The sequence below is a fragment of the Galeopterus variegatus genome, unplaced genomic scaffold, assembly GCF_000696425.1.
Source record: "Galeopterus variegatus unplaced genomic scaffold, G_variegatus-3.0.2 Scaffold1053, whole genome shotgun sequence".
Lineage (NCBI taxonomy): Eukaryota > Metazoa > Chordata > Mammalia > Dermoptera > Cynocephalidae > Galeopterus > Galeopterus variegatus.
Genome location: NW_007727164.1, coordinates 197,165 through 208,832, shown reverse-complemented (window position 1 = coordinate 208,832; position 11,668 = coordinate 197,165). Strand labels below are relative to the sequence as shown.

At 37.3% G+C, this 11,668-nt stretch overlaps 1 protein-coding gene across 19 annotated transcripts in view; it reads left to right on the top strand.

Moving 5' to 3' along the window:
• Positions 1-11,668, top strand: part of EPB41L2 (erythrocyte membrane protein band 4.1-like 2) — a 210,635-nt gene that overhangs the window by 95,194 nt on the left and 103,773 nt on the right. For all 19 annotated transcript variants that reach the window (XM_008574495.1, XM_008574490.1, XM_008574487.1 and 16 more), the window contains exons 2-3: positions 1,509-1,993; positions 2,702-2,914. In XM_008574495.1, coding sequence (XP_008572717.1) covers positions 1,523-1,993; positions 2,702-2,914 — 684 coding nt within the window. In that variant the 5' untranslated portion in view covers positions 1,509-1,522. The remainder of the gene's footprint in view (positions 1-1,508; positions 1,994-2,701; positions 2,915-11,668) is intronic.

Here is an 11,668-nt window from a genome sequence, read left to right as displayed (position 1 = left end):
AAGGTATTTTTGGTTTCCGTGGGCTGGGGGGAGGGGGGGGTGGAGAGTGGCCACTAATGGTTATAGGGTTTTTTTTTTTGTTTTTTTTTCTTTTGTCTTTTTTCCGTGTCCGGCAACGGATCGCAACCCTCAGTGTTGCCCCCGTACCGGACCGGGGACCGGCAATGGGATTGCAACCCTCGGCGCTGCTCCTGCGCCTCGCTCAGCCAGTGAGCGGGAACAGGTCTGTATGCGGGATCCGAACCCTCGGGCGGGAGCGCCGCCGCGCTTCCCAAGCGACGCACTATCCACTGCGCCACCGGGCCGGCCCAGGTTTTTTTTTTTAGAATGATGAAAATGTTCTAGTATTAGTGGCGATGGATGTACAACCTTGTAAATGTACTCAAAACCATTGACTGTATACTTTAAAAGGGTGAATTTTATGGTAAGTGAATTATATCTCAATAAAGCTTTAAAACAATGGTACTTTACCTTTTTTTTTTTTCTGTTTTAACCTATTCGAGTTTGTGACACTTCTGAAGATAGCTGGGACATTACCCATTGGCCAGGGTGCCAGGACTTTGAGTACTTTTGTCATTGGTAAGAGAGGACAGAGTGTGTGTTATCTGCTGTCTCTGCAAGCCCTGCCTATTGTTCTTTATGTCAGTGGTGTTGGTATACTTTAAAAGTCCCTTTTTTGCTTCTGTAAAATTTAGGCAACCAGTTATTTTCAGATATAATTTAAATTTTTTTATTAGTTGTGATAGGATCAATCATTAGGTGCATTTTTTCCCCACCCACTAATATTGTCATTTAGCTCAGATTAGGACCCTTAGATATTTTTCTTATAATCTTATATACAAAGAAAAATGTATTTGAGGTTGGGTAGGATGGAAGTTTGGAGTTTTGATTATGGTTTGAGTACCTTTCCCAGAAGATTACTTTTGAGTTGGAATAGTGATGGTGAATTATGGGATTTAATGTAACACAACACATTTTTGTTTCAGATTTAATTTTCTTGCTATTTAAAATTTGTTTTTATAATACCTAACATTTCTGTAGATTTTGGTTTTAATGTGAAGTTGCAGTGAAATGTGTCTCAGTACTTTCACCCGTTCTTGATGACATTTTCATATTATAGCACAAAGGATACCAAGTACAGAGAAAAATGATTTTCCTTAAAAAATTGGATTTTGGGGGTCAATTAGTGTTTACAGCTAGTTGAAATGAAGTAAAAGTAATCATTCTTTCTTGAGTTTTTGGTGATTTTCAATTCCATCTGTACAGAATCACAGTTAATTCTATTGTGATGCCAGTTTTGCTTCTAAGATTCTGATAGAGAATTCTAAAAGTTAGAGTAGTGATCTCCATTTTCTCATGTGCTTTTGAACCTGCTTTCTTGATGTGTGCTTTCTCCCTGCTATTTCTCTGCAATTCCCCTTCCCACTCTTTCTTACCTTGCCCTTTGCCACCAAACTACAATTGGAAGAGATTGTAAAATAACATTTTGTGATTTTGTTTGTTTACAGCATAAGCTGTTACCATGACTACTGAAGTAGGCTCCGCATCTGAAGTGAAGAAGGACTCTGACCAGTTAGGAGCAGATGCAATCAAGGAGAAACCTAAAGAAGTAGTAGAAAATCAGCAAAATCAGTCATCTGATCCAGAGGAGGAAAAAGGTTCCCAGCCATCTCCTGCAGCTGAAAGCCAAAGTAGTCTGCGCCGCCAGAAGAGAGAGAAGGATCCGTCTGAGAGTAGGGGTATTTCTCGATTCATACCCCCATGGCTTAAGAAACAAAAGTCATATAACTTAGTAGTGGCCAAAGATGGAGGAGATAAAAAAGAACCCACCCAAGCTGTTGTGGAAGAACAGATCTTAGATAAAGAGGAATCCCTTCCAGAAGGAGAGAGACAAGCCAAGGGTGATGCTGAAGAAATGGCTCAGAGGAAACACCAGGAGATTAAGATTGAATTCATGGAAGAAAAACCTTTAGTGAGCAGAGCTGAGACACAGGTATGTTTGGGAGTGATTGGAAATGAAAACTCGATGGCATAATATAACAAAAGAGGGTTCCTTTGTTTTGGATCATTTCCAGATTTCTTGTATTGAGATACTACTTAGGCTTAATGTATCTGGGATATGGGTCTTGGATTGGTCTACCACAGCCTTCTCCTGTTAATCCTTTTTAAGAAATTTCCAAAATAATAAAAAGCAAAAAAAATCTACTCTGTGTGCAAACTGTTAACAGAAAGAACCATAAAATTTTTTTAAGGTTAAGTAGATTCAGACTCCTGCCAGTTCTCCTTTTCAACAGGATACCCTTTTATACCTCTTTGATTTATTTATGTATTCAGCGAGGAGTAAGTAGTAGATTTGTGTGTGTGCATTTTGGTTGCCTAAGGAAGCCTAGGCTTTTCTGTGGTATGAAATTTTAATTGGAAATTTTATTATTTGAAATGATATTTAAATTGTAGTTGCTGGGATATCATTTCTTTTACTCATTTAATGCCTAAATGACCAATTTGGCAAAATGAGAAAATTGGCGGTGGAAGGAGGATGAGGGCAAATATCTTTTCTAGTAGAATTTTCAATTCTCTTAAAATATTTGGTTTATAGTGGTTATAATAATGATCATAATTTGTGTTAAAGATTTTCCTTTTAATATGTTGTTTTGTGCAATTTGGTTAGCTTTAGTGTGAGCTTAATTTTTTTTCTCAACAGCCTGCTGGAGAAATAAGTAAGGAGAGAGAAGAAGAAAAGGTAAAGGAAATACAGGAAGACAAATCAGAAGAAGCAGCGAAAAGGGAGACAAAGGAAGTGCAGACCAATGAGCTAAAAGCAGAGAAGGCCTCTCAAAAAGCCACCAAAAAGACCAAAACTGTCCAGTGTAAAGTGACCCTCCTAGATGGCACCGAATACAGCTGTGACCTGGAGGTGAGACAGGGAGCTGAGTGGATAGCTATCTTGATGTGTGGAATGAAAACAAAGTACAGTCTTCTCTTGCTTGTGGCATGGCGCAATGAATATATTTCTGTGTATTACCAAGTTCTGTAGGCCAGTTTGTTACAATTTTGCATGAAAAAGAAAAACCAATAACATAGAAGAGGGTCATCATTGCCATTACAAACAGTGTGTCCTGATGCTTAGGATGTGTAGGGACTATGTTCTGCCAGTTGGCACTGGTCATGTGTACTGGTTGATATCTGTTCTGAATAGGCATTAAATATTGCGAATATTACCTCTGGCTATAAGGTGTTTTTCCTGAGCAGAAGTAGTAGAAGAGGGTAGTTTTTGTTTTGTTTTGACTTTTTTCCAATCATTGGTTCAGTTTCATTATATGTGATAGCACTGAGTTGATATTTCAGAATAAGGAAATTTCAGCAGTAAATTTAACCCTAAAGTGTTTTATCCTGAGACAGATAATGACTTAAAGTCCAGCTTGTTTATTTAGTTTCATTTAATTAAAAAACCCCCATGATTTGTGAAATATGTATTCATTAGTACTGAGGCTGACAGAAGCCAATGTAATCTTTTAAAGCATCTACCACCTTAAAATTTTATGTTAATTGGAAGAGTTTCTTGCTTCTTCTCCCGCCCCCCCGTGGCTGGCCAGTATGGGGATCTGAACTGTGACCTTGGTGTTATAAGGCAGTGCTCTAACCAGCTGAGCTAACCGCCCAGCCCTTGGAAGAGTTCGTTGCTTCTTATAACTAAGTTACTTTATTTTCATGACACATAGTAATATCTCATGTTTACTAAAGTGCTTTGAATGGATTATCTCATTCAATACTTATAAGAATCTTTACAAAATAGGTATTAGTATTGGTATTTCCAGTGTTACAATGGGGAATGTAGGGCTTAGAGAGGTTAAGTAACCAGCTCAGAGTTTCACAGCTACTTAGTGGTTGAGCCAGAATTTCAGCTGTAGCAAGTTGGCTCTAGAGCTCATGATCCTGACCATCAAACTACGGTTTTGTCTGCCACACATAGGACCTATCTTGCTTGTTTAAAATATGGTCTAGTCTTTCTTTGTTCTTCTAGTTTATTAAGTATTAAAAGTATTCTCCTCCTAATTCCTTGCATTATTATTAAAAATAGAAGTTGCACTTTAACAACAGTGAAAGTATTTGGCTTGGTAAAGACATCTTATGTCTAATTGAACAATAGATTATTATGTATTTGAAGGAGTGTTATATTACAAGGGGCTGAGGGTACTAAGATGAATATTCATGGTCCTCGTTTTTATCTTTGTATTAGTTATCTAGAACTTTATTTTACTCATTTTAGTTACAGTTGTTTTGCTATTTCAATTGTTTAAAGAAAAGGAGTAGCAAAAGAGAATTAAAAATCCTTGTCTTAGTCAGTTCTTGCTGCTATAACAAAATACATGAGACTGGGTAATTTATAACAACAGAGATTTATTTTTCACAGTTGTGGAGGCTGGGAAGTCTAAGATCAAGCCACTAGCAGATTCAGTGCCTGCTGAGGGGCTGCTTTCTGCTTCCAAGGTGGCACCTTTTTGCTGCATCCTCATGTGGTGGAAGGGGTGAATGCTGTGTCCTTACATGGCAGAAGGGGCACGGCAGCTCCCTTTAACCTCTTTTATGAGGGCACCAATTCCATTTAGGGAGGTGACTTAATCACCTCCTAAAGTCACCACCTCTTAATACCACCACAATAGTGATTAGGTTTCAGCATGAATTTTGGAAGGACACATTCAGACTATAGCAATCCTTAAAGCTTTCTTTTCTTCCGCCCTTTCTACCATTCCCCTCTTGTTCTTTCCCAAGACTCCCTTCCAGTCAGAGAGAGAGAGAGAGAGAGAGAGTGTCTCTCAGGGGTAGGTAGGGGATGATAAAAAAAAGAATAGAATGGTTTCTGAACTTGACTCAATTATAGTTTATTTGACCATATATCCTGTCCTTTATCTTTCCTACCTATCCTAGACATTAGGGAGTCTAGATTTTTGAGAACCAACTTGATGGTAGCTTACATTACTTTGAGTCATTTACTCAACCTCTCTGGGTCTCAGTTTCTTCAACTATAGAATATAAGATTACTTAGATGATATAGAATGCCCCTTTTATTGCTTAGGTTCTTTATATCATTAAACCACAAGATTGACACTATGGTTTAAATCTATTTTTGTTCTCTTTCTTTAAAAAAAAGTCATGAGATATTTAAAAACCACAGGAATGTAGAAATAATAGAAGAGACAGTTGTATATCTACCATAAAAATGTAATCAGTTATTGGCATTTTGCCTTGTGGTTTAGATCTTTTTTAAACAAAATAAAATACTAAAGTTACTGCTGAAGTCTCATTCCGATCTTTTCCTTCTCACTGTGCATATATCTTTTTGCAGTCTACTTTATTCATTTTAACTTCTGTTAAAAGAATGGTGGGTTGGCTGTGGCTCTGTTCTTCCTTGTCTTTATTTTTGGAGCAAGAGTAGCCTGTGCCTGGGATATGCTGGTCTCAGAGTAGAGGGAAAAAAAGAAATGGGAGAGCCACACTATGGCCCTTGAATCTTCTGCTTGGAAGTGGTATATATCACTTGAACTTACATTTCATTGACCAAGCAAGTCACATGATCAAGGCTGATGACAATACAATGGGCAAATATGATCCTGTCACAGGAAGAGAGTGCTAAATAATGGAAAACATGAAAATAATACTACAGTTTATGAAAGATGAGGCTGAGCATCATTTTATGTTTATTTAGGTTTCTAGGATTGCTCTAGGATTTTAAAAAATAAATATTCTTTCTCAGATTAAAGACATTCTAATTCTAGTTTCTAAGACTTAATCATAAATAGGTGGTGAATTTTATCAGGTGTATTTTCTGTGCCAGTTGAGAGAATCATGTTTTTCTAATCTGTTAATGTTGTAATTTATATTAATATTTTCTTTAATATTTTCTAATGTTAAGCCATCCATGTTCCTAATGTAAACTCTACTTGGTTATAATGATTCTGTACTCATTTTGTATTCTTATTTAGGATTTTTGCATGCAGTAACTTTAATTCTTTTTCCAAATTGTCTTCATCAGATTTTGTTGTCTAGGTTTTATACTATCCTCATAAAGTTGCTTCCCTCTTACCATTCTCTGGAAAAGTTTGGATAAATTAGGGATTATCTTTTCTGTGGAGATCTGGTAGAACTTGTGTTTAAAACTGTCTTGGCCTGGGATGGCCTTTTTAGGGGGGAGAGAAGGAGGGGTGGAGGGTAGTTTTTGTTTTGTTTTGACTTTTTTCCAATCATTGGTTCAGTTTCATTATATGTATGGTCTGATTTTTTGTTGTTTTAGTGGTTCATATTTTTGGTGCAAACAGTCCATTTCATCTAATTTGACAAATTTATTGGCATTGAAGTTTTTCCTACCTTGCTTATCTTCTGCATTTGATTTTGATCCCTTTTTCATTTCTAGTGTTATTTGCCTTTTCTTGATTATTCTTTCTATAGATTTACTATTTTAATTTTTTTCTATAGAAACAACTTGGTTTTGTTTATAGTGTCTACTGTATCTTTTCTATTTTGTAACATTTTGTTCCCATTTGCTCTTTTTTCTTTGGGATTACTCTGTTCTTTTTCCAATTTCATGAGTTTATTATTTTAAAAAATGCTTTTATTGCTCTGATTTTCCCTTCAAGTACCTCTTTGTTTGCACAAGTTTGAAATAAAGTGCTCTCATTGCCTTTCAGTTCTTAATATTTTCTCATTCCATTATGGGTCATTTTTGACCCTTGGAATTTTTATAGGTGTGATTTTAAATTTCTAAAGTGTGTGTGCATTTGTGTGTGCGTATGTATATGCATGTTTTGTGGGAAGGGGAGATTTTTCTTTTGTCACATTTCCAGTTTTGTATTACATTGTGGTCAGAATGTGGTCTAAAAGATAGAGATTATACTTGTTAAGACTTACTTTTGAGAGAGCAAAGCCTGGTGTCCTAGGCAGGAGCTGAGGGCAGCTGCCCCTTCTGGAAACAGGCAAGACAGCAATGCCTGCGGTCCTAGGCAGGATCTGAGGGAAGTTGCCACCTCCACCCAGAAAAAGGCAGGAGAGCAATGCCCAGGGTCCTAGGCAGGAGCTGAGGACAGCTGCCCCCTCCACCTGGAAACAGGAAAGAGAGCACACTGAAAACACCACTTTCACATGGGTGGCCGCCACAGCCATGGCTTCTGCAAAAGCGGCTCGACGCCACAACAGTAGTCACAGCCACTGTGCAGGCAGCCTGCCAGACACTTGACTGCATTGACACAAGGAGAGTTACCAGCAGAGACTGGAAAAAGAAGAGGACATCTCTCTCTTTAAAGTCCACTCCAGAGTGGTGGAAGAAGCAGCTGTTCTACCAGGTGACCAGACATCAACGTAGAGATACTAGAAATACGAAAACCCAAGAAAATATGACACCACTGAAAGAATACAGTAATTCTCAAATAACAGACCCTATAGAGCAGGAAAACCTTGAAATGACTGAAAAGGAATTCTGAGCAAGAATCTTAAGGAAACTCACTGAGATATGAGAAGACACAGACAACATAATGAAATGAGAAAAAAAATGCAGAATATGAAGGAGGGAATTTACAAAGAGATCGATACCTTAAAAAAGAATGTAGCAGAACTTGTGGAACTGAAAGATTCACTCAGTGAAATAAAAAACACAACTGAGAGCTCAAGCAGCAGGCTAGAACAAGCAGAAGAAAGAATTTCTGATCTTGAAGATAGTCTTTGAAATAACCCAGGTAGACAAAAAAAAAGAAAAAGGAATTTTAGAAAATGAAGAAAATTTAAGACAGCCAGAAGACAACCTAAAGTGCACAAACATTCGAATCATGGGTGTTCCAGAAGGGGAGGAAAAAGGAAGAGGCTTGGAAACCCTATTAAAAAAAAAATAATGGAAAAATTCCCAAGTATGGTGAGAGACATGGACCTTCAGATCTAGGAGGCTCAAAGATCCCCAAACAGAATCAACCCCCTCAAAATCCTCACCAAGACACATTATAGTCACACTGGCAATGCTCAAAGACAGAGAATCTTGGAAGAAGCAAGTGAAGAGTGTCAAGTCACCTATAAGGGAGCCCCTATTAGACTAACAGCAGACTTCTCAACAGAAAATCTGCAGGCCAGAAGAAAATGGGTGATATATTCAAAATACTAAAAAAACCCTGCTAGCCAAGAATACTATGCTCAGCAAGGTTGTCCTTCAGAAACAAGGGAAAAATAGTGATTTTCCAGACAAACAAAAACTGCAGGAGTTCACCACCACGTGACCAACCCTATAAGAAATCCTCAAGGAAGTCCTGTGTCTATATTAATTAATGACCCTTTTATCTTAAGTTTCCTTCCCATTTTGGTTCTTCAGTTGCATGCTTAGTACAGGTATGATTGGTTTGGGTGTGCTACTCCTTAGACCAGCTCTTACTTCTTCAGGAGAGGAGCCCAGGAGAGCTGTCATGTGGTTGAGTGCTTTCATGTTTCCTGTACTCATGTTTCCAGTACTGACCTTCGACAGATTGCATAATATGCTGATGCTGCTTATCTGTAGTCTGTAACTTTGCACTGGAAATCAGTGTCTGAGGACTATTTGGGGAAATATGTTGTGGGAAACTGTATCTATTAATGAACTTGTCAGCACTCAAGAAAGGCAGATACAATGTAGAAAATAGTTTTATTTGGTTTGGGAGATTAGACTTGTTTCCATCTGTTTACTGTCAAGTCAGTAAAGATTGTATTTCTGTCATGACTTTTCAGATGACTAGTTACTGTTTTTCTTTTTTAACTGTATGTATGTGTGTCTAATTTTCAACTAAACTTTTAGATTCTTACAGCATGCCCACTGAAGAGAAACTAATTATCTTTACTTAGGGCACCTACAAGAGTCGAGGGAAGCCACTAAAAGCCTGTGCAGGAAGTCACGAGGAGATGGAATAGCCTGGCTTATTAGGGAACTTAAAGAGCTGGGTGAGGTTCTAGAAGGCCTAAAATGCCAGGATGAGAAGATTAAAACTGATCCATAGAGCAAAGAAGAGCTGGGGAGTAATAGACTAGAGGTTGTTAAGTCATTGGTATATAAGACCTAGCAAGGTCAAGAATGCTATTTAGATTTTGGAACATAGTAGGTAGGTATATGGCTGCAGTAATTTAAGGGGGACTTTTTATTTCACTGCATTGGTTATGATGTGCATCGGTGTTCTTTAAAGATAATGGTTTTACATGATGTGATTAGAACATTGGGTAAGTTAGGCAGTTTCCTATTTGTGTTACCTGTTAGTTACCTTTGGTCAAAAAAAGCACCCCCTTTATGACATTTAATGTAAATGTTGCTGTGTTAATTGAATACTTTTTAAAAATAAAAAAACATAATTCTTGGGTATTTTTGTTTGGTGTCCTAACATCATCACTGCTTCCCATATTGCTCATTATATTAACATATATTAATATATGTTATATATATTATATGTAACATGTTATTATGTGGTATTTATATGTAAATATGTATCTCCATATTCCTTTTTTTTCCCCCCAGTCCTTACTTTTTATGGCTTCCTGCTTTCACATTCTTCTTCCTATGGGCCATGAGAGCCTATTCTTTCTGCTCCTGAACCTCAGGAATTGGATAAAGAGGACTGTTCAAGGAGCCAATACAGCACTGTTTTCAAAAACTAATTGTCATCTTTGACATCTGTGTTCTTTTGAGGAAAGAGTATATGTTAATATTAAGTGGATTAAAAAATGCCATGCAGAATTTGCTGGATTTACAGAAAGTGGAAATAATAAATGAGCATAAATATTGGGTGGCAGTGCATTTTTAGAGAATTGTTGTAGTTAAGAAATATTATAGGAATGGCTTGACTTTAATGTTATTTTTGGCTATGTAGCAATAGGTTTATTGCTAAGCCATGCATTAATTTTGACCCAAGGCCTAGTCTGTCTTTGTGCATTTATTCCAAATCTTTGTGTTAGGTAGTTTAAATTTGTTGTCAGTGAAAATTATAACATACATTCTATACTAACTTATTTATCTATTGATACTAAACTGAGATCTCAAATATTTTTTGAAAAAAAAAACTTTAAGGTTTATTATGTATTTATTTTTGGTGGCTGGCTGGTTTGGGGATCTGAACCCTTGACACTGGCATTGTAACATCATGCTCTAACCAATGGAGCTGGCTGGCCAGTCCTACATTTTTTAGTGAAGAAACTTTATATTTCTGTTCTTTGATATGTCAGTTTGTATCTCATTGAGATATTTGAATGGTATGTTTCAAGTTCCTTTGGTACCAGAGTTAGATTGTAAAGAATTTCAGGGAGGCTCTTTGATCCTGTATGCTTAGGACTCTGTAGAATTGCTGCTAAAGTTATTTACACACTGGGTGTGTTAAAACAGGACTCTTTCCTCTAATGAAAAATACAATATGGTTTAGTTGAAGCCATGGATAGAAAGTCAGGAGATCTACGTTTACTTTTCTTTTTACTCTTTGGATGTCTTTGGGGAAGTTACTTCCTTCCTTTTTTCCTATTCTCATATTGCAAAGTGAGAATGAAAATAGTGGCTTCCTCTATTTCTAGGATAGAGCTGGTTTTACTATGGCTGGTGAGTCTGTATATATTTTTGGAAGTCTGAAAATAAGTGTGAAAGTTCCTGCAGGACTTTGGAAGCATGAGTGAATGTGCATTCTGAGTTAGAGTTGCTCACATTTTCCTGTGGCATCTGAAAATTGTTCCCACGTGTTGATTTTGTCTGAGAATTGAGGGCATTGTTTCTGCCCACACAGGAATGTCAGTACCATTTTTTCTTAGTTGTGAGTAAAGCTAACAGCATGTAGGCTCTCTTTGTCAGTGTTCTGATGATAAAAGTATTTATCAGAAAGCAGAATGTGTCAGGGCCTTCTTGCATTTCTTGTGTTGAGTTCTGGTCTCAGACATCCAATTTGATATCATTACTTTCAAGTGTGTTTTTAAAATTTACTTGTGTGTTTATGTCTACTCTCACCCTCCAAGGATTGTCTTTCAGATCTGTAATACTGACCCTTACTAGGTTTCATAGTTAAATAGTTTTAACTATTTACATACTCAAAGGGCGGGGATGTGGAAGTTGTAGCACTCTATAAAATCTCATAAAATAGTGACAGATTTACATATGTTTTAGGAGCTGGGAATAATTTAACTGGCATATATTTTGTGCTATTTAAAATTCCAGTGACATAGGTCTAGATAGAATATCTCTGTCCAACTGTCCATCTATACCTTCAGCTTGAAAAGGATTTAAGGTAATAATTCTATCCGGTGACTTAATTTTTATTTACTAAATGGGAAAAGGCTGCCATGCCATGTGAGTGGTAGAATATTTTGGTCTAGCTTGAAGAATACGAGGGGCTCACAGGAGCAGAGCGTGGCTTCTTAATGAAGTCACTTTTCTTAGCAGGGCAGTCAGGACTCTGTTAGGTATGATCTCAGGCTGTCCTTTTATCTCTATGACCACTGATTTTCTGAGCCTTCCCTTGCCATTCAAATTGGTCTTCTAGTTAGTAATCATGCTCATCCTGAGTTGTCTGTCCTTCCTTTAAGTTTCTGATCATACCATCTATGCATTTTGCTTTCCCTTTCCACGATTCCTCCCTCTCTTTTAATGTTCAACTTAAATCTAGCTCTCAGAATTTTGGTTCCCCCCCCCCCCCCCCCCCCT